The 24,962-nt window shown below is 36.7% G+C and overlaps 1 protein-coding gene across 3 annotated transcripts in view; it reads right to left on the reverse strand.

Annotated features, from left to right (window-relative positions):
* SGCZ (sarcoglycan zeta) overlaps nt 1–24,962 on the reverse strand; it is a 314,292-nt gene that overhangs the window by 85,441 nt on the left and 203,889 nt on the right. For all 3 annotated transcript variants that reach the window (XM_028164506.2, XM_028164508.2, XM_007174038.2), the window contains one exon: nt 9,781–9,868. In XM_028164506.2, the coding sequence (XP_028020307.2) occupies nt 9,781–9,868 (88 nt within the window). The remainder of the gene's footprint in view (nt 1–9,780; nt 9,869–24,962) is intronic.

Here is a 24,962-nt window from a genome sequence, read left to right on the forward strand (position 1 = left end):
CTGCCACTGCCAGGGTCCCGCGATCCAGGGACAACCTCCCTGGGAGAAAGCATGGCGGGTCTCAGGCTGGTGCAATGTCACGCCAGCCTCTGCCGCTGCAGGCTCGCCCTGCATCCATACCCTTCCCTCCCCCGGCCTGAGTGAGCCAGAGCCCCTGAAGCAGCTGCTCCTTTAACCCCGTCCTGTCTGAGCGAAGAACAGATGCCCTCAGGCGACCTACATGCAGAGGCGGGTCCAAATCCAAAGCTGAACCCCGGGAGCTGTGCGAACAAAGAAGAGAAAGGGAAATCCCTCCCAGCAGCCTCAGGAGCAGTGGATTAAACCTCCACGATCAACTTGATGTACCTGCATCTGTGGAATACCTGAATAGACAATGAATCATCCCAAATTGAGGAGGTGGACTTTGGGAGCAACAATATATATATATTTTTTCCCACTTTCTCTTTTTGTGAGTGTGTATGTGTATGCTTCTGTGTGTGATTTTGTCTTATAGCTTTACTTCTACCATTTGTCCTAGGGTTCTATCTGTCCTTTTTTTTTTATTACTTTAAAAAAATGTTTTCTTAATAATTATTTTTTATTTTTTATTTTAATAACTTTATTTTATTTTACTTCATTTTATTTTATTTTAACTTCTTTCTTTCTTTCTTTCTATTTTTTCTCCCTTTTATTCTGAGCTGTGTGGAGGACAGGCTCTTGGTGCTCCAGCCAGGCATCAGGGCTGTGCCTCTGAGGTGGGAGAGCCAAGTTCAGGACATTGGTCCACAAGAGACCTCCCAGATCCACATAATATCAGACGGTGAAAATCTCCCAGAGATCTCCATCTCAACGCCAAGACCCAGCTCCACTCAATGACCAGCAAGCTACAGTGCTGGACACCCTATGCCAAACAACTAGCAAGATAGGAACACAACCCCACCCATTAGCAGAGTGGCTGCCTAAAATCATAATAAGGCCACAGACACCCCAAAACACACCACCAGACGTGGACCTGCCCACCAGAAAGACAAGATCCAGCCTCATCCACCAGAACACAGGCACTACTCCCCTCTACCAGGAAGCCTACACAACCCACTGAATCAACCTTAGCCACTGGGGGCAGACACCAAAACCAACGGGAACTACAAACCTGCAGCCCGTGAAAAGGAGACTGCAAATTTAAGGAAAATGAGAAGACAGAGAAACACACAGCAGATGAAGGAGCAAGGCAAAAACCCACCAGACGTAATAAATGAAGAGGAAATAGGCAGTCTACCTGAAAAAGAATTCAGAATAATGATAGTAGAGATAATACAAAATCTTGGAAATAGAATAGAGAAAATACAAGAAAAATTTAACAAGGACCTAGAAGAGCTAAAGAGCAAACAAACAGAGATGAACAGCACAATAAATGAAATTTAAAATTCTCTACAAGGGATCAATAGCAGAATAACTGAGGCAGAAGAACGGACAAGTGACCTGGAAGATAAAATAGTGGAAATAATTACTGCAGAGCAGAATAAAGAAAAAAGAGTGAAAAGAATTGAGGACAGTCTCAGAGACCTCTGGGACAACATTAAATGCAACAACATTCGAATTATAGGGGTCCCAGAAGAAGAAAAGAAAAAGAAAGGGACTGAGAAAATTTTTGAAGAGATTATAGTTGAAAATGTCCCTAATATGGGAAAGGAAATAGTTAATCAAGTCCAGGAAGCACAGAGAGTCCCATACAGGATAAATCCAAGGAGAAACATGCCAAGACACATACATACTAATCAAACTATCAAAAATTAAATACAATGAAAAAATATTAAAAGCAGCAAGGGAAAAACAGCAAATAACACACAAGGGAATCCCCATAAGGTTAACAGCTGATCTTTCAGAAGAAACTGTGCAAGCCAGAAGGAAGTGGCAGGACATATTTAAAGTGATGAAGGAGAAAAACCTACAACCAAGATTACTCTACCCAGCAAGGATCTCATTCAGATTTGATGGAGAAATTAAAACCTTTACAGACAAGCAAAAGCTAAGAGAATTCGGCACCACCAAAGCAGCTTTACAACAAATGCTAAAGGAACTTCTCTAGGCAGGAAACACAAGAGAAGGAAAACACCTACAATAATAAACCCAAAACAATTAAGAAAATGGTAATAGGAACATACATATCGATAATTACCTTAAATGTAAATGGATTAAATGCTCCAACCAAAAGACATAGACTGGCTGAATGGATACAAAAACAAGACCCGTATATATGCTGTCTACAAGAGACCCACTTCAGAGCTAGGGACACATACAGACTGAAAGTAAGGGGATGGAAAAAGATATCCCATGCAAATGGAAATCAAAAGAAAGCTGGAGTAGCAATTCTCATATCAGACAAAATAGACTTTAAAACAAAGACTATTACAAGAGACAAAGAAGGACACTACATAATGATCAAGGGGTCAATTCAAGAAGAAGATATAACAATTGTAAATATTTATGCACCCAACATAGGAGCACCTCAATACATAAGGCAAATGCTAACAGCCATAAAAGGGGAAATCGACAGTAACACAATCATAGTAGAGGACTTTAACACCCCACTTTCACCAATGGAGAGATCATCCAAAATGAAAATAAATAAGGAAACACAAGCTTTAAATGATACATTAAACCAGATGGACTTAATTGATATTTATAGGACATTCCATCTAAAAACAACAGAAGACACATTCTTCTCAAGTGCTCATGGAACATTCTCCAGGATAGATCATATCTTGGGTCACAAATCAAGCCTTGGTAAATTTAAGAAAATTGAAATCGTATCAAGTATCTTTTCTGACCACAACGCTATGAGACTAGATATCAATTACAAGAAAAACAATCTGTAAAAAATACAAACACATGGAGGCTAAACAATACACTACTTAATAACCATGAGATCACTGAAGAAATCAAAGAGGAAATCAAAAAATACCTAGAAACAAATGACAATGAAAACACGACAACCCAAAACCTATGGGATGCAGCAAAAGCAGTTCTAAGAGGGAAGTTTATAGCAATACAATCCTACCTTAAGAAACAAGAAACATCTCAAATAAACAACCTAACCTTACACCTAAAGCAATTAGAGAAAGAAGAACAAAAAACCCCCAAATTTAGCAGAAGGAAAGAAATCATAAAGATCAGATCAGAAATAAATGAAAAAGAAAGGAAGGAAATGATAGCAAAGATCAATAAAACTAAAACCTGGTTCTTTGAGAAGATAAACAAAATTGATAAACCATGAGCCAGACTCATCAAGAAAAAAAGGGAGAAGACTCAAATCAATAGAATTAGAAATGAAAAAGGAGAAGTAACAACCGACACTGCAGAAATATAAAGGATCATGAGAGATTACTACAAGCAACTATATGCCAATAAAATGGACAACGTGGAAGAAATGGACAAATTCTTAGAAATGCACAACCTTCCCAGACTGAACCAGGAAGAAATAGAAAATATGAACAGACCAATCACAAGCACTGAAATTGAAACTGTGATTAAAAATCTTCCAACAAACAAAAGCCCAGGACCAGATGGCTTCACAGGCGAATTCTATCAAACATTTAGAGAAGAGCTAACACCTATCCCTCTCAAACTCTTCCAAAACATAGCAGAGGGAGGAACACTCCCAAACTCATTCTATGAGGCCACCATCACCCTGATACCAAAACTAGACAAAGATGTCACAAAGAAAGAAAACTATAGGCCAATATTGCTGATGAACAGAGATGCAAAAATCCTCAACAAAATACTAGCAAACAGAATCCAACAGCACATTAAAAGGATCATACACCATGATCAAGTGGGGTTTATCCCAGGAATGCCAGGATTTTTCAATATACGCAAATCAATCAACGTGATACACCATATTAACAAATTGAAGGAGAAAAACCATATGATCATCTCAATAGATGCAGAGAAAGCTTTCAAGAAAATTCAACACCCATTTATGATAAAAACCCTCCAGAAAGTAGGCATAGAGGGAAATTTCCTCAACATAATAAAGGCCATATATGACAAACCCACAGCCAACATTGTCCTCAATGGTGAAAAACTGAAGCCATTTCCACTAAGATCAGGCACAAGCCAAGGCTGCCCACTCTCACCACTATTATTCAACATAGTTTTGGAAGTTTTAGCCATAGCAATCTGAGAAGAAAAAGAAATATAAGGAATCCAAATCAGAAAAGAAGAAATAAACTGTCACTGTTTGCAGATGACATGATACTATACATAGCGAATCCTAAAGATGCTACCAGAAAATCCTAAAGATGCTAGAGCTAATCAATGAATTTGGTAAAGTAGCAGGATACAAAATTAATGCACAGAAATCTTTTGCATTTCTATACACTAATGATGAAAAATCTGAAAGTGAAATTAAGGAAACACTCCCATTTACCACTGCAACAAAAAGAACAAAATATATAGGAATAAACCTACCTAAGGAGACAAAAGACCTGTATGCAGAAAATTGTAACACACTGATGAAAGAAATTAAAGGTGATACAAATAGATGGAGAGATTATACCATGTTCTTGGATTGGAAGAATCAACATTGTGAAAATGACTCTACTACCCAAAGCAATCTACAGGTTCAATGCAATCCCTATCAAACTACCACTGGTACTTTTCACAGAACTAGAACAAAAAATTTCACAACTTGCATGGAAACACAAAAGATGCCGAATAGCTAAAGCAATCTTGAGAAAGAAAAACGGAACTGGAGGAATCAGGCTCCCTGACTACAGACTATACTACAAAGCTACAGTAATCAAGACAGTATGGTACTGGCACAAAAACAGAAATATAGATCAATGGAACAGGATAGAAAGCCCAGAGATAAACCCACGCATATATGGTTACCTTATTTTTGATAAAGGAGGCAAGAATATACAGTGGAGGAAAGACAGCCTCTTCAATAAGTGGTGCTGGGAAAACTGGACAGGTACATGTAGAAGTATGAAATTAGAACACTCCCTAACACCATACACAAAAATAAACTCGGGGCTTCCCTGGTGGCACAGTGGTTGAGAGTCTGCCTGCCAATGCAGGGGACACGGGTTCGAGCCCTGGTCTGGGAGGATCCCACATGCCGCGGAGCGACTGGGCCCGTGAGCCACAATTGCTGAGCCTGCGCGTCTGGAGCCTGTGCTCCGCCACGAGAGAGGCCATGATAGTGAAAGGCCCGCGCACCGTGATGAGGGGTGGCCCCCACTTGCCACAACTGGAGAAGGCCCTTGCACAGGAACAAAGACCCAACACAGCCATAAATTAAAAAAAAAAAAAAAAAAAAAACTCAAAAGGATTAAAGACCTAAATGTAAGGCCAGACACTATCAAACTCTTAGAGGAAAACATAGGCAGAACACTCTATGACATAAATCACAGCAAGATCCTTTTTGATCCACCTCCTAGAGAAATGGAAGTAAAAACAAAAATAAACAAATGGGACCTAATGAAACTTAAAAGCTTTTACACAGCAAAGGAAACCATAAACAAAACGAAAAGACAACCCTCAGAATGGGAGAAAATATTTGCAAATGAAGCAACTGACAAAGGATTAATCTCCAAAATTTACAAGCAGCTCAATATCAAAAAAACAAACAACCCAATCCAAAAATGGGCAGAAGACCTAAATAGACATTTTTCCAAAGAAGATATACAGATTGCCAACAAACACATGAAAGGATCCTCAACATCACTAATCATTAGAGAAATGCAAATCAATACTACAATGAGGGATCACCTCATACTGGTCAGAATGGCCATCATCAAAAAATCTACAAACAATAAATGCTGGAGAGGGTGTGGAGAAAAGGGAACCCTCTTGCACTGTTGGTGGGAATGTAAATTGATACAGCCACTATGGAGAACAGTATGAAGGTTCCTTAAAAAACTAAAAATAGAACTACCATATGACCCAGCAATCCCACTACTGGGCAAATACCCTAAGAAAACCATAATTCAAAAAGAGTCATGTACCACAATGTTCATTGCAGCTCTATTTACAATAGCCAGGACATGGAAGCAACCTAAGTGTCCATCAGTAGATGAATGGATAAAGAAGATGTGGCACATATATACAATGGAATATTACTCAGCCATAAAAGGAAACAAAATTGAGTTATTTGTAGTGAGGTGGATGGACCTAGAGTCTGTCATACAGAGTGAAGTAAGTCAGAAAGAGAAAAACAAATACCGTACGCTAACACATATATATGGAATCTAAGAAAAAAAAAAAACAAAGTTCATGAAGAACCTAGGGGCAAGCCGGGAATAAAGACACAGACCTACTAGAGAATGGACTTGAGGATATGGGGAGGGTGAAGGGTAAGGTGGGACAAAGTGAGAGAGTGGCATGGACATATATACACTATGAAACGTAAAATTGATAGCTAGTGGGAAGCAGCCACATAGCACAGGGAGATCAGCTCGGTGCTTTGTGACCACCTAGAGGGGTGGGATAGGAAGGGTGGGAGGGAGGGAGACTCAAGAGGGAAGAGATATGGGAACATATGTATATGTATACCTGATTCACTTTGTTATAAAGCAGAAACTAACACACCATTTTAAAGCAATTATGCTCCAATAAAGATGTTAAAAATAAATAAATAAAAAATAAAACAAATGAGACTCAAAAAAAAGAAAAGAAATTAGACTCTTAAATTTCATGGAGAGATTCTGATATTATCAGAAATTTACGTAAAGCCTGGAACTTTAAGCATACAACAATATTTGTCATTTTTTAAATTTACCCAAATTCTAAAAATGTTTAGTTTTAGTTTTGATTATGTCTGAGCTGGCATATATATAACATATTTTCTTTGCCTTTATTGGATTATAAATAATCTGGTTTCATATACTGAGTGTGAGTTTGGATTAGAATTAACACACCGGTCTGCCTAGGCCTTGGACTACACATATCCCTGAGAATTGGGTCAGTAGGAAGGTAAGCTTGTAAACAAAAATAGAAGGGCAGAGTACAAGGGGAGTGGATATTTGCTTGGCTGAACAATCTTATATGTATTTTTGAGAAAAACGTTACAAGTAGCTACTGATAAGGGAAATTTTCTTTTCCCATTTACAATGAAAATAAAATGTGGAAAAATATTCAAAGTCTGTCACATTGGTAGAACTGACTATACTTTCCTAATAGTGATTGATAGATTTAGGGTAGAAATTAGAATTTTTTTACCTAGACAGTGAAGAATAACTGAATTTAATTTTCATAAATATTAGTCTATTTTGCAGTAGTATATTTTTTTAAATATTGCAAAGTAATGTCATGCCTGAAGTATAATCAAGACCATGCCCCTAAACAAAAACTGAAAGAATGAAAAAGGAAAAGAGGCTTAAAACAGTTACTTTATGTCAATATAATTAAAAATGAATCCCGACTGAATACATAGCTTGAATTCATCCATTTATCTCTTCAAATTCTACCTAAAGATAATTTTATCATGACATGATGAAAACATTATCCACATATCAGGCACACTTTCTGTGATGTGTTTTGTAGTATATCTTTGCAACAGTATTATAATCCAGCATGTATTCCTCAACTACTATCCCAGAGACACATTGGATAGAAAAGGATCATGAAATCTTTCACATGATAGCAATGTATTTGTAACTTAAGTGATACCAAAAATTACAATCACCATCATCCAAATAATAATCAATTTGAGATTTAATTGCCTAAGATTTGCAGACACTGAAATTGCCCCAATTCTTATGTATGATTCTAAATAAATGTCCGTATCTCTATTTTAGAGATGAGAAAAGTGAGTCTCCAAGAGATAATTATTGTTTTGGAGCCCCATATGGTTTGACTCCAAAAATGAATACATTATCCCTGCCCTACTCCCCTTTATCTACTTCTTCCTTTGTTCTCTGTATGTTTGTTGAAAAATACAAAGCAGTGAAAAGATGGAGGTCACGAACAGTACACTCAGAGGACCAGGATATTAAATAGTTTTCAGCTTAAACCTCACTGGAATGAGTATGTTTCCATCCACAGAAATAAACTGCTGCATCATTAAATAGATTTGCTTCATTTAAAACTAAGCTTAATCTTTCTCCCTAACCTATCACCCTTTCTGTTTCTCTTCATTCTTTTCTCTTTCTTTTTGTGTAATTGGCAAATATTGATTCTACGTTAAAATCAACTTGGAACAGTGGTTGAAAACACAAGCACAATAATATTATTCTTTATATTTACTGCAGGAAAGCAGGTAGCAAAATGTAAATGGTATTTGATTATCCTTCATAAAATCAAACAGCCGCTTTGCTCTATAGGTAGTATAGTAGTTATGTAGTGATTGCATGTGACAGTGGACATTGGTATATGGTCTTTGTGTGTTTAATTTACAGGTTGGCATTTCCACTATGGACATTTGGGTTTTTTTTAACCAAGAAAAGAATGCAGAATAAAGTTCTATCTAGCTAAAGAGTTCTCAACATTAAAAAAATTATGATATGGAAAATCTGCCCAGTTTAGGCCTGTTTCTGCAGTTCCAACATAGCAATAGTAAATGGGCATGGACATTTAAATTAAGCGCCTGGTGCTTCTGAATCAGTTCTGTGTCCATAGACATATTTCTTCTCTCTAATTTTTAATCCATTTGTCTATAGCCCCCCTTTGTAATTGATATCATGTCACAAAATACTATCAAATGTAGCAATTGATAGATATCTACTGACCAACTTTTATAATGTAAAGAAAATGCAAAATAAAATTTAATTATTATAAATAAAATGCAATTATATTTTTTCAAAATACACATATGCCACAATATAAGTTTCACTTTTGGCTTCACGAAAGCGAGTAACATCAAAAAGTGTTTCATATACCTAGAAATAAGTGGACAGAATCAAGTTCATGCTTATAAATCTCACATTTCATATGTCATACTCTTTTGTAATTTAATTAGAAATACTGGAAACATACATTTGCATTAGATGATTAATTTCCCAAGATAAGGATAACTCAGCCCTCAAAATTGCAATTTACTCTTTATAATATACTATCATACATACACAATATCAGTAAGTATTAGGTAATTTTCCCACAGAAAAATACAGTATTTCAAAAATATTTTCGCAATTACACACAAATCAAGTCTTTGTAGCATTTTACATAATTACAATTGACTTTTAATTTCCCTTTTTTCTTATAAAAATTAAGTCAAATAATAATGCCACTAACGAATCTCTAAATTAATTTTTTGACAATATGAGAAAACATTAGTAATATTTTATCATAAATTTACATTTACAACTTCTACACCCTATAAACCTTAAGATATATATAATTTCAACATCAAATTTATAAGTAATTGATCAATGTTACGATTTTTTATATTCAATTACTGTATTATTTTTTCTAATTTTATAAGCAGATAATAATTAGTAAATTATTTGTTTAGAACAAAGGATACATAGGTGTTACATCTCATGTTTGTTTTAGCCTATTTACTATAATTTAACATATACTAGGGAGATAGTGTTAGGAAAGTGGTACATTTCATAATTCAAGAGTAATAACAGCAAAATGTATGTAATTCAGTCTCACAATAACACAGTGACAAGAGTAACAATGACCATAACTAGCCTATGACAAATCAAATCATGTGCAAGCCAATTGGGCTGGAATAGGATGCCTAAATATATATTAGAGAAATAATATACTTTTGCGTTTCCCAATTTAAACAACCACAGAGTTTTAAATGGAGTAAGATGGTATGAGCAATCTTTACCCCAAAGCACTCACCTACTGTCAGCTGTCCCGTTAACTGCCCCATGTGATTTCTTGCATTCACTGTTACATTCCTGTCAGACTGTAAGACCAGTGGACTATCCTGGGAAACATGTATAAAATAAAGAAATCAAATAAAAAATAGAAATATAGTCAAAATTTGATATATAAATTTATACTGCACTTGCTTGGGTATTATCAAAATTCTATTTCTTTGTTTTCTATTAGGCAGTTATTTTAACATCCCAAACACTGGTTGAACAACATAAAAAATATGGGGGCCTCATAATAACTATTTGACATAATAAGGATGTTTCCATTTTGGTAAATAGGAATTAACTACTCGATGCAAACATTTCCAACTCTACTGATTATCGCACATCACGGCTGTAGTAACCTCTCTCCTTGTCCCCCCTCCTAGTGGCATAGATGCCTGCCTTTGGAGATATTTTAGACCCTATACAAATGGGGAAGTCACTTTTAAGCTGAACTTGCAGCTTTCAGATCTCAGCTTAAATGTTACTTCTTGAAAGTGCCTCCCCTGATCACTGTAACTACAGATTCATTCAATCCCCAAACTCCCAATCTCCTTTAATTTTGTTCAAAGCACTATCACATGACAAATTTATTTTGCTAATGTATGTGTTTACTTGTTTTTTATTTGTTTCTGTCACAAGAGGAAACGTCCATGGGACAGGGACCATGGCAGTCACGTGTACACAATTTTATTCCCACTACTTAGCATACTGCTGAAGGAAAGCATTTACTAAGTGTTTATTGAATGGAGAAATAAATCGTCATAATAAAATTGATATTACCTTATGTATCTAGCTCATGAAGAAATGCTTTATAAATCATAGGATGATTTAAGAAAGGAGGTATATAGAATAAAAGAGTATAACATATTTTAGTATAAATAACCTTGGTTAGATGTTTACTTTTACCACTGATTTAGCACTTAAGAGTAAAGTATTTTACTGAAGGACAATATCACTGCCTTAGGAACCTATGTATTAGGTATTGCCACTACCTGCCTCAAACAAGTAACTTACAACTGGCTACATTCTCATTTTTATTATCTAAAACAAGCATGGTGATCATTCACAAACTGTCCATTCATTCAACAAAAGTATTCTGAGAATCATGAATATATTGAGTGCTCACTCTGTATGACGTACAGGCTTGGAACATTTCAGGGATCAAAACATAAAACAATACCTGTCCTCATGGAGCTTGTAATCTAGATATTGAAATTCTATGAAAATCTCTCCCAATACCATCCTCAACCTGTAGGTGCTTTGTCACTTCTATGTCAATGTAAATACACAAGTGCTTTCATACATGAGCCATATAAAAACTCTTTCGAGAAAAGAATTTGAAATTTGTGATTTGGATATACACAATAAAGATTTTATAGGTTTTTTCCCCTAAAGCTGTTTTGCCCCTTCTGACTATATGCAAAGCACTGAGCAAAGATACACACACACACACACACACACACACACACACATATATACACACAAACAAATGTTCCTTTAAAAGTGGGGTTTGCTAGTATGTCTAAACTAAGGCTTAATTTTTTGAAGTAATTTTCTGCATTTTCAAGAATAGATTTATTCTCTGAAGTGAGACACAGCTGTACAAAACCACGCTAATTTCGTTCTGTCTCTTATCACAACTCATTTATTTTTGCAACAAATCAAAAGTATTATACCTGCAGTTAAAAAAAAATCTAGTCCTTTTTGCATAGGTATTTCTAGGCTGCAGACGTTCATTTTTGAAAATATATGAAATATATTTAATTAATCCCCTCATTCCTTTCAAAGGGCATATTCAAATTCTGTTTACAATATGGATTGTGGAGTAAGGACTATTTGCAAATAATTACAGTATATCCAGTAAGGATACTGCACAAAGAGAATGGCTAATTAAAGCACAAAAATATTTTATTTTAAATTGGCAAAATTAAATACATGTTACCCCTGTATTTAAGAAAGGAGCTTTGAATTAAATAAAATTAATTTGAATGTTAAGAAAGAGCAGAAGCCTATAAAGCACCTTGTGGTTCAAAACATTGTAAAAATATGTTGGTTGAATTTTCATTCATATATTTCAATATTTTTATGATGTAACATATATGATTGTTGTTTAGATTTTAAAAAATTGATGACACTATATGCTCATATTTGAATTACTAAACATAAGTTTCTGTGAACTGTAGCATAAAAAAGCATAACCATTAGAATGTACACTATAAGAACTATATAAGTATATTAAAATGAGTATTACTTTATTAAATATTTTAAGATGAGAGAAAAGTCCGTTTTAAAAAGGCAATAAGTATTTAATTTGATTTACTAGAGAAAGAGCTCTGGGTTAGAATTGAAAGTTTAATCATTATGTCTCTTTGTTTACAATATATCAATCTTCTTTCTCTTTCTCTAACCAGAGAGATCCTATTGAGGTTCTATCCCTGGCATTCTTTCCTTTTCATTACATGATTCCACCAAATTTCCCCTCTGAATTAAATTTCTGCATCTAGATTAAAATTCTACTATGGTAAAAACAGCCATCATTTTACTGACTAAAGCTATAAACATATAGCTATCAGAGGTCACAGACAATTCTTCACACTGTATTCAGGTGACATCAGTATGTTATACTGATTTATTAAAATGTGATCAGGTGAACTGAGTCAAAATCGAGTAACTGTTGCTGGTAAACAAAATGCAATGCATGTAAGAGCATTGTTTTCACTGACGAATCACACTGTCGTTTCTGCATTATATTGATATATCACCCCGATGACATTTTTGGGGATTAGAACCATGGCTTATGCATTTTAGGTCCACAGCATGACCTTTCACACAATATACACTCGTATATTAATTATAACATGATTAATTAAAATATACATATGTGATAAAAATATATTTGATAAGACTAAGAGCAACTCTTTCAATCAATCCTAAACAATTTATAAATCTTATCGCAAACACATTCTTAGGTGAAAACCAGTACCAAGAAATTACTTCTTACCAAAAAATTGACATTTAAGAAGGTTTCATATCTTCTTTCTTGCGTTCATTTCTCCAAAGGTCTCCATATAAGAAAATAACTTGGGCTTCCCTGGTGGCGCAGTGGTTGAGAATCTGCCTGCCAATGCAGGGGACACGGGTTCGAGCCCTGGCCTGGGAAGATCCCACAGGCCGCAGAGCGGCTAGGCCCGTGAGCCACAATTGCTGAGCCTGCGCATCTGGAGCCTGTGCTCCGCAACGGGAGAGGCCACGATAGTGAGAGGCCCGCGCACCGCGATGAGGAGTGGCCCCCACTTGCCGCAACCAGAGAAAGCCCTCAAACAGAAACTAAGACCCAACACAGCCATAAATAAATAAATAAATAAATAAATAAAATTAAAAAAAAAAAAAAGAAAATAACTTCCACTAATAAATCATTGGTTTTCACTCTTTTTAAAAAATATTCCCTCTTCATGTTTCTTTATAATTCTGTGCTCCCAAACTTTGAAAGCTAGGGTCTAGTTTCAGATATTAAAATAAACATATCAATACTCCTTATGGTTTATTCTTGCTGAGAACATGAAGGGGAGAAAAGTTATCTGGTAGTATTAACTCTCAAATAGAAATAAGATATGTAAGTCTATAAGGGTAAGTAAGTAGGTGCTATATTATTCTGCACAATATATTAGTATACATATCTCTTTTGGAGGAAGAAAAATTTCTTCTTTGAATTCAAATATTTTTCCTCCAAAACCAAGAAATCTCCTGTAGCAGGTATTTCATAGTTTTCTGGAGCTGACCTGCATCTTGGCTGTGACTCAAGGAAATATATTTGCCTTCTTACGCTTCTCTTGAGACAAAGCAGGTAGGCAATCCAGGGAGAAAGGCAATGGTACCATGAAGGGGGCCTGAGAGCCCTCTCTTACAACTCTTTTATGCTCACATTCTTTATGCCAAGGGCCTGCTTGTCACCTTGTTAATGGTTATAGAAAAATAATGCACTGTGTCCTCATTTCAATGTTGTTGATAGGCTATGCAAGTGACCGAGGGAAAAAAAAGATCCTCCTCTTCTTATTTCTATTATGTTCACCTTTGTTTATCACAAATATTTACTAAGGGAAAAAAGATCCTTTTCTTCTTATTTCTATTGTGTTCACCTTTGTTTATCACAAATATTTACTAAGGGCCTATGATGTGTCCAGCTCTTTGCTGGGTATGAAACAGAAAAAGGGTAGACAAACTTTCTTCTCTGATGGAGTTCATTATCTAGTAAACCAGACAAACAATAAGCCAGGTAAATAAAAAAAGAGAGAGCGAATGTTACTAGTAACAAGCTGCTGTGACAGAGACTTCTCTAATAAAGTATCAGTTATACTGATGAGAAGATGCTGTGCATTTATGCACATAAGATGTTATATGTATATCAGGCACTTCAGTTTCTGACATTCATAGGTTAACTATTAAATTGTAGTAGAAAGAGTAGTAGTAAGAAAAGCAACTAACATTTACTGGCACTTAGTCAATGCCAGACATACATGTAAAGATTTAAATACTTTACATATGTGAGCTCACCTACCTTTAAAGCTTAAAATAAAATCACCCATGAAAGAATCAAGAAATAAAGTGGTTGTAAGACAGACAGTGAACCCTGACTGTTTGAGTTCAAATAGTGAGTCTGCCTAACACTGGCTTCTTGACTTGGCAAGTCAGTCAGCATCTCTACCATGATTTCCTCATCTGTAAATAGGGTAATAATACATAATCTGTGGGCTTCTCATAATGAATTAATGAGAACATGTATTCAAATGCTTAGATCAGTGCTTACTAGCCTTTGCTAAGGGCACTCTTAGTGTTTACTTCCATTATTTATTCCTCATTGTAATTACAGTACTCTACTAATAATAGTATTGTCTATTATCATTCTTGTTTTACAGATGAAGAAACTTCAGCAAGGAGAGTATAAGTCACTTGCTCTAAATCACACAGCTAATAAATAACAGGAAATATTTGAACCCAGATATATGGGTAAAGAATCTCCCCTGTCAACTATTATGAGATACTGTGTCTCTGGTGGATGATTACAGTCTAAGCTTTCAAAACTGCAAATATTTAAAGACTAATTGAACAAAGTATATTTTAAAATTCCATTAAACATTTCAGTCTCTTAAATAAATATCTGATACATACACGGTCTTAAATGGTAAGATACAACCTCACACTGCCATCATCTACGTTTCAGTAAGAGTCCGGTTCATATTTTTTTTTAAATTGGAGCATAGTTGCTTTACAATGTAGTGTTGGTTTCTGTTGTACAACGAAGTGAATCAGCTATATGTATAGATATAGCCCCTCCCTCTTGGACCTCCTTCCCATGCCCCCCCCATCCCACCCATCTAGGTCATCACAGAGCACAGAGCTGAGCTTCCTGCGCTTTATAGCAGGTTCCCACTAGCTATCTATTTTACACATGGTAGTGTATATATGTCAGTTCTAATCTCCCAGTTCGTCCCACCTTCCCCTTCCCCACCTCCAGTGTCCACATGTCCATTCTCTACATCTGTGTCTCCATACCTGCCCTGCAAATGTTAAAAGTTTTTCTCAGGTTCTAGAGGAAGAGAGTGTACTTCTGAATAGTCCTCTGCACACACATTTTAAAATATACCACCTATGAGAGTCTCCCTACTTGCAATCCTAAAAGAGAGCAAATTAATTATCCATATTGTTCAGTGTAGACGGCAAAAATTTGATATGTCATTTCTTGAATTATACAGTTTTACCAAGTAAGTTTTCTTATCTTCACTGATAGATATTATTCATTTTTTCAATAAACCTACATTATCACTAAACTCTCTCTCTTCCTTTTCCTCAATATCCAACCAGCTATGTCAGAAATGTTTCTTAAACATATGTTTTCCTGTTTTTCCCGTGATCACTCCTATAATAGACTTGTAGTTCACATCACAATAACCATTTCCTCCTTACATTAATTCTTCATATCCAGTGTTATTTTTATAAAATATTTTTAAATTAAAAATATTGATATTCTTGAATTAAAGCAAAACAAAATAATACATTTATTGATTCCTCAATCTCTGCTTGGAACAAAATTCACATATATATAAGGCACTTTTTGATACAATTCAATTCTACTTTTATAGCTCTATTTCACACCACTTCACCGTGCAAGAATTACCCAAATTTCCATGTTTCTGAAAATATGCCACTTCTGTGCATTCTCATCCTCTGTTCCCTGTGCCTGAAGTTCTTCTCCACTTCTCCATAACTGGCAAAATTATAGATATTTTTCAAGTCCCAACTCAGTTATGTCCTCCGTGAAGCTTTCCTGCTCCTCCAGAGTTCAAATTTACCTCCCACCCTCCAGTTTCTCCATCTGTGTTGATGTCTATCACAGTAGCTGTCACAGGATCTTTGCTTTGCTTTGCTTTCCATCATTCCTTTGTTTATAACCTCCATTAGACTGAATTGTCCTGAAAGCATAGTGTGTGTTGTCATTTTCTTTTACACACACAGACTTTTGAAAGTATAGTTTGTGTCATGCTTGGCATCTCGTTCCTGTCCAATAAATGCCTGGTAAGTGAGTGAACTGAACTGGGTATATTTACAACCTAATGCACTCAGGCTACACGTGTTTACCTGAATTTGAGTTCAGGTCACACAAAACTTACCAAACTCTTGCACCATTTTTTTTCTTTTTTGACCCAGAGCAAGCTTTCTAAAAAGCCATTTAAGTGGAACAAGTCATATCACATTTTGATCTGATCTATATGCATCATGTCTCTGCCCAAGGCAGCCACTTCATTCCTTTCCTAAGAGTCTGACCCTTAACTTAAGAAGATGAAAAATAGGTAGTTTTTAAATTCTTTGGTTAATTAAAACAATTACTTGAAATTCCATTTCCTTCAGAATGAAAATCATTTAATTGTTGAAATTTGTATTTTAAGGTAGAAGTATTAATCATGAAAATATCTAGAGCTGTTAAACTGCTTTCCCCAAATTCTCCGTGTTCACATTTTAACTTGAATGTGAAGTGGTACAGGAGAGAGAGCATTTCTTCATCAATCATCTTTTCTGTATTCCTACTCCAACACTTTTATTGAGTTGCCAGATCACATACGATAATAGCAGAGCAGTTACCTGTTCTATTTGGTTCCTAGTTAGTCTCATTCTTAAAAATAGATTTAATTTTATTTCCTAGAAATGTTAGTGGACTTCATATATGAAGAAAGTAACCTTTATATGTGTCTAAAGCTGATCCATTATTTTCAAAATATATTTTTAAATCACAGAGAAAGAATAAGTTGTTTTACAACACACATTACTGTTAAAATTTTTAAAAAATGCAGACCAGCCTTGAAAATTCCCTAAGCAGACCAAACCAGTTTAGTCCTACAAGCAAAGCTTAATGTAGCTTATTTTGCAAGACTAGCTTGAACTGGGTCATTTCTTGCTTATGCCTCTGGAAATCATAAGCAAAACTTAAACTGTTTCCCAAGGTTGATATGAGGTAACCACTAACCAATTCCCTATCATTTAAGACAAAATCACTGTGAAGGATAGTCACTCTTTACTATATAAGCTGCTTTATAACAATATCCCTCTGAGCCACATTTTGTGTTTTGGTTTGAATGCTCCCAGTTCTCAAACTGTCTTTTTGGTGTGTGCAGAATAAAGTTTTACTAATTACTCCTTCAGTGATTAATTGGTTTTACTTCTGCTATTTCTGATCTTTTGATGCAATCTATATTAAAAAAGTAGAAACAGCTAGGAATTTTTAAATGTAATAAATTAACCAATTTAATATAAGTAAATATTTGTATTTAAAGGCATTTTTTTCTATTAAAACATAGAATTAGTGATATATGAGAAATAAGTGAACTCTTTCCTAGTTGAAAAATTATCACAGGCTTTTTGAATTCTTTTTTAAGTGTAAAAAGTATTACAGTTTTCCTTAATTGTTCTGTTTTTCATGAAAAAATAGAAGGCAGATGCCATATGAAGAGCAAACACAAAGAGGAGAAAAACATAAAATATTTATGCTTTTATTAAGACAGTACTTCTTCCCAAAAGATACTAAGCATGTTATAAACTTAAACACAATGTTAAATTGGGCACTAAAATCTATAAACAGAACTAAAGACCTTTAAAACCATGAGAAATAATTGTGTCCAAACACATATCTTGTTGCTAGAGTTGAACCCCAAATTTTACTTTGACTTTCTTGGCAGTTAAGGCAAAATAAAAATGCTATATTGTAAAATTTTCATTGCCTGATAAAAGCAAGCCAAGGAATTTGTAGGGAAAAATATTTTCCCCTTACACTAGTATTTAATCTTCTCTTTCTGAGAAGTTTAAATACACTCATTTAAAGCACTTGGTTTCAAATTCAGGCAAATCAAATGGTGTACTGTACTGTCTGCCTGGGGGCTTGCCTGACCCAGTGCCATTGGCAACCAGATGTCAAATACAAAGGAAGGAGTCAGAATTTCTACTTATGTCAAAAAATCAGTGAAGTGGCAAAAATGAATGAATGAATGAAGAATGTTCAAAAACTTTTTTTTAAAAAGAGTCCAGCTGTTAGATTTTGTTTCACCTCCCATTATGTGTATGCAAGAGTAATATATTAATTATGTACCCATTAATAATTTACATTAATAACATACAAGATAAAAAACCTTTTCCTATTTAATTCTTCTGCTGAACATATTTAGAAGTAGAATGAATGCGTGTACTTACCATTTTAGAAAGTGAAAGATATAATTTACCTTGTTATCTGTAGGAGGAATTTTTAATGCCTGAGATTCATTATTCTAAATATGAGTGATGAATTTAATAAATCTGTAGAGAGTGTACGGGACTAATCTGTGTTTATATATATTTACATTTTGCACTGCAAAATTCTTCACAATTTAGTAACTATGAATTTGCAAAACGTTAAAACTAACTTCCTCATCTATGAAGTTAAGTACTGAACTAGACTCAGAACAATCATATGTGGAGTTCCTATTATCTCTCCAACTGTAGCTGGTTTTGCTCCCTTTTCTAGGGCAGGAAGATGGGGGATGTATCTTCTGTGCATCTCAGAGCTAGTTCCAGATAATTCTCCCGTCCACTTTCCTCCTCCCTAACCTTTGAATCTCACATCATCACACTACATAATCCACTCCTCCTAGTTGCCCTTATTGCTGGAAGATTTTCTCTCTTAACTCACTCCTCGTCATTCCAGCATCATCACAGTCATAACTCTCAGCTGTTTTAATTACTACATAGACAATTTTCTGATACTCTGAATTGTTGAATTCTTGGTCTCTCCTCCCATGATTTTGTCATATACCCTGCATTAGCCTCCTTGGTAACCATACTAAGATTTTGTCATTACTAATAACTGAAACTCTTCCATTAGTTCCAGTTGAAGCTGTGGACAAAAAATGTTGACTACCATTTCAGTAAACAAGGAATGTTGCCTGCATCAAGCCATCAGCCACTGCAGCTGCCCTGATGGTACACCCTGAGGGGAATTCAGGATGGAGAAAAACAGGATACTGGCCCTAGATAGTTAAGATGCATACGGAAGGAGGCGCTTCAAGATGGCGGAAGAGTAAGACACGGAGATCACCTTCCACTCCACAAATACATCAGAAATACATCTACATGTGGAACAGCTCTTACAGAACACCTACTGAATGCTGGCAGAAGGCCTCAGACCTCCCAAAAGAGAAGAAACTCCCCATGTACCTGGGTAGGGCAAAAGAAAAAAGAAACAACAGAGACAAAAGAATGGGATGGGACTTGCACCAGTGGGAGGGAGCTGTGAAGGAGGAAAGGTTTCCACACACTAGGAAGCCCCTTTGTGGGCGGAGACTGCGGGTGGTGGAGGGGGGAAGCTTCGGAGCCACGGAGGAGAGCGCAGCCACAGGGGTGCGGAGGGCAAAGCGGAGAGATTCCCACACAGAGGCTCGGCGCCGAGCAGCACTCAACAGCCCGAGAGGCTTGTTGCTCAGCCACCGGGGCAGGCGGGGCTGGGAGCTGAGGCTCGGGTTTTGGTCGGATCACAGGGAGAGGATTGGGGTTGGCGGCGTGAACACAGCCTGAAGGGGCTAGTGCGCCACCACTGGCCGGGAGGGAGTCCGGGGAAAAGTCTGGAGCTGCCGAAGAGGCAAGAGACTTTTTCTTCCCTCTTTGTTTCAGAGTGCGCGAGGAGAGGGGATTCAGAGCGCCGCCTAAACGAGCTCCAGAGACGGGCGCGAGCCGCAGCTATCAGCGCGGACCCCAGAGACGGGCATGAAATGCTAAGGCTGCTGCTGCTGCCACCAGGAAGCCTTGTGTGCAAGCACAGGTCACTACCACACCTCCCCTCCCAGGAGCCTGTGCAGCCCGCCACTGCCAGGGTCCCGCGATCCAGGGAGAACTTCCCCGGGAGAACACACGGCGCGCCTCAGGCTGGTGCAACGTCACGCCAGCTTCTGCAGCTGCAGGCCCGCCCAGCATCCGTACCCCTCCCTCCCCCTGGCCTGAGTGAGCCAGAGCCCCCGAATCAGCTGCTCCTTTGACCCCGTCCTGTCTGAGCGAAGAACAGACGCCCTCAGGCAACCTACACACAGAGGTGGGTCCAAATCCAAAGCTGAACCCCGGGAGCTGTGCGAACAAAGAAGGGAAAGGGAAATCTCTCCCAGTAGCCTCAGGAGCAGCGGATTAAATCTCCACAATCAGCTTGATGTTCCCTGCATCTGTGGAATACCTGAATAGACAACGTATCATCCCACATTGAGGAGGTGGACTTTGGGAGCAACAATATATATATATTTCCCCCTTTTTCTCTTTTTGTGAGTGTGTATGTGTATGCTTCTGTGTGTGATTTTGTCTGTATAGCTTTGCTTTTACCATTTGTCCTAGGGTTCTGTCTGTCCGTTTTTTAAATTTTTTTATATTACTTAAAAAATTTTTTTTCTTAATAATAATTCTTTATTTTAATAACTTTATTTTATTTTACTTTATTTTATTTTGTCTTCTTCTTTCTTTCTTTCTTTTTTTTCTCCCTTTTATTCTGAGCCGTGTGGAGGACAGGCTCTTGGTGCTCCAGCCAGGCATCAGGGCTGTGCCACTGACGTGGGAGAGCAAGTTCAGGACACTGGTCCAGAAGAGAGCTCCCAGCTCCACGTAATATCAAACGGTGAAAATCTCACAGAGATCTCCATCTCAACGCCAAGACCCAGCTCCACTCAATGACCAGCAAGCTACAGTGCAGGACACCCTATGCCAAACAACTAGCAAGACAAGAACACAACCCCATCCATTAGCACAGAGGCTGCCTAAAATCATAATAAGGCCACAGACATCCCAAAACACACCACCAGACATGGACCTGCCCACCAGAAAGAAAAGATCCAGCCTCATCCACTAGAACACAGGCACTAGTCCCCTCCACCAGGAAGCCTACACAACCCACTGAACCAAGGTTAGCTACTGGGGACAGACACCAAAAACAACGTAAACTATGAACCTGCAGCCTGTGAAAAGAAGACCCCAAACACAGTAAGTTAAGCAAAATGAGAAGATAGAGAAAAACACAGCAGATGAAGGAGCAAGGCAAAAACCCACCAGACGTAATAAATGAAGAGGAAATAGGCAGTCTACCTGAAAAAGAATTCAGAATAATGGTAATAAAGATGATACAAAATCTTGGAAATAGAATGGAAAAAATACAAGAAACGTTTAACAAGGACCTAGAAGAACTAAAGAGCAAACAAACAGAGATGAACAACACAATAAATGAAATTAAAAATTCTCTAGAAGGGATCAATAGCAGAATAACTGAGGCAGAAGAATGGATAAGTGACCTGGAAGATAAAATAGTGGAAATAACTACACAGCAGAATAAAGAAAAAAGAATGAAAAGAATTGAGGACAGTCTCAGAGACCTCTGGGACAACAGAAAAATGCATCAACATTCAAATTATACGGGTCCCAGAAAAAGAAGAGAAAAAGAAAGGGACTGAGAAAATATTTGAAGAGATTATAGTTGAGAATTTTCCTAATTTGGGAAAGGAAATAGTTAATCAAGTCCAGGAAGCACAGAGAGTCCCATACAGGATAAATCCAAGGAGAAACATGCCAAGACACATATTAAGCAAACTATCAAAACTTAAATACAAAGAACAAATATTAAAAGCTGCAAGGGAAAACAAGTAACACATAAGGGAATCCCCACAAGGTTAATAGCTCATCTTTCAAAAGAAACTCTGCAAGCCAGAAGGGAGTGGCAGGACATATTTAAAGTGATGAAAGAGAAACCTACAACCAAGATTACTCTACCCAGCAAGGATCTCACTCAGATTTGATGGAAAATTAAAACCTTTACAGACAAGCAAAAGCTAAGAGAATTCAGCACCAAAGCAGATTTACAACAAATGCTAAAGGAAATTCTCTAGGCAGGAAACACAAGAGAAGGAAAAGACCTACAATAACAAACCTGAAACAATTAAGAAAATGGTCATAGGAACATACATATCGATAATTACCTTAAATGTAAATGGATTAAATGCTCCAACCAAAAGACACAGGCTGGCTGAATGGATACAAAAACAAGACCCATATATATGCTGTCTACAAGAGACCCACTTCAGACCTAGAGACACATACAGACTGAAAGTGAGGGGATGGAAAAAGATATTCCATGCAAATGGAAATCAAAAGAAAGCTGGAGTAGCAATTCTCATATCAGACAAAATAGACTTTAAAATAAAGACTATTACAAGAGACAAAGACGGACACTATATAATGATCAAGGGATCGATCCAAGAGGAAGGTATAACAATTGTAAATATTTATGCACCTAACATAGGAGCACCTCAATACATAAGGCAAATACTAACAGCCATAAAAGGGGAAATCGACAGCAACACAATCACAGTAGGGGACTTTAACACCCCACTTTCACCAATGGACAGATCATCCAAAATGAAAATAAATAAGGAAACACAAGCTTTAAATGATACATTAAACAAGATGGACTTAATTGATATTGATAGGACATTCCACCCAAAAACAACAGAATACACATTTTTCTCAAGTGCTCATGGAACATTCTCCAGGATAGATCATATCTTGGGTCACAAATCAAGCCTTGGTAAATTTAAGAAAATTGAAATCGTATCAAGTATCTTTTCCGACCACAATGCTATGAGACTAGATATCAATTACAGGAAAAGATCTGTAAAAAATACAAACACATGGAGGCTACACAATACACTACTTAATAACGAAGTGATCACTGAAGAAATCAAAGGGGAAATCAAAAAATACCTAGAAACAAATGACAATGGAGACACGACGACCCAAAACCTATGGGACGCAGCAAAAGCAGTGCTAAGAGGGAAGTTTATAGCAATACAAGACTACCTCAAGAAACAGGAAACATCTCGAATAAACAGCCTAACCTTTCACCTGAAGCAATTAGAGAAAGAAGAACAAAAAAACCCCAAAGCTAGCAGAAGGAAAGAAATCATAAAGATCAGATCAGAAATAAATGAAAAAGAAAGGAAGGAAACGATAGCAAAGATCAATAAAACTAAAAGCTGGTTCTTTGAGATGATAAACAAAATTGATAAACCATTAGCCAGACTTATCAAGTAAAAAAGGGAGAAGACTCAAATCAATAGAATTATAAATGAAAAAGGAGAAGTAACAACTGACGCTGCAGAAATACAAAGGATCATGAGAGATTACTACAAGCAACTATATGCCAATAAAATGGACAACCTGGAAGAAATGGACAAATTCTTAGAAATGCACAACCTTCTGAGACTGAACAAGAAACAGAAAATATGAACAGACCAATCACAAGCACTGAAATTGAAACTGTGATTAAAAATCTTCCAACAAACAAAAGCCCAGGACCAGATGGCTTCACAGGCGAATTCTATCAAACATTTAGAATTCTATCAAACATTTAGAGAAGAGCTAACACCTATCCCTCTCAAACTCTTCCAAAATATAGCAGAGGGAGGAACACTCCCAAACTCATTCTATGAGGCCACCATCACTCTGATACCAAAACCAGACAAAGATGTCACAAAGAAAGAAAACTACAGGCCAATATCACTGATGAACATAGATGCAAAAACTCCTCAACAAAATACTAGCAAACAGAATCCAACAGCACATTAAAAGGAGCATACATTATGATCAAGTGGGGTTTATCCCAGGAATACAAGGATTTTTCAATATATGCAAATCAATCAACGTGATACACCATATTAACAAATTGAAGGAGAAAAACCATATGACCATCTCATTAGATGCAGAGAAAGCTTTCGAGAAAATTCAACACCCATTTATGATAAAAGCCCTCCAGAAAGTAGGCATAGAGGGAACTTTCCTCAACATAATAAAGGCCATATATGACAAACCCACAGCCAACATTGTCCTCAATGGTGAAAAACTGAAACCATTTCCACTAAGATCAGGAACAAGACAAGGTTGCCCACTCTCACCACTATTATTCAACATAGTTTTGGAAGATTTAGCCACAGCAATCAGAGAAGAAAAAGAAATAAAAGAATCCAAATCAGAAAAGAAGTAAAGCTGCCACTGTTTGCAGATGACATGATACTATACATAGAGAATCCTAAAGATGCTACCAGAAGACTACTAGAGCTAATCAATGAATTTGGTAAAGTAGCAGGATACAAAATTAATGCACAGAAACCTCTTGCATTCCTATACACTAATGATGAAAAATGTGAAAGTGAAATTAAGAAAAGACTCCCGTTTTCCTTTGCAACTAAAGGAATAAAATATCTAGGAATAAACCTACCTAAGGAGACAAAAGACCTGTATGCAGAAAATTATGACACTGCTGAAAGAAATTAAAGATGATACAAATAGATGGAGAGATATACCATGTTTTTGGATTGGAAGAATCAACATTGTGAAAATGACTCTACTATCCAAAGCAATCTACAGATTCAATGCAATCCCTATCAAACTACCACTGGCATTTTTCACAGAACTAGATAAAAAATTTCACAATTTGTATGGAAACACAAAAGACCCCGAATAGCCAAAGCAATCTTGAGAAAGAAAAATGGAGCTGGAGGAATCAGGCTCCCTGACTTCAGACTATACTACAAAGCTACAGTAATCAAGACAGTATGGTACTGG

Source organism: Balaenoptera acutorostrata, chromosome 21 (assembly GCF_949987535.1).
Source record: "Balaenoptera acutorostrata chromosome 21, mBalAcu1.1, whole genome shotgun sequence".
Taxonomy (NCBI): Eukaryota; Metazoa; Chordata; class Mammalia; order Artiodactyla; family Balaenopteridae; genus Balaenoptera; species Balaenoptera acutorostrata.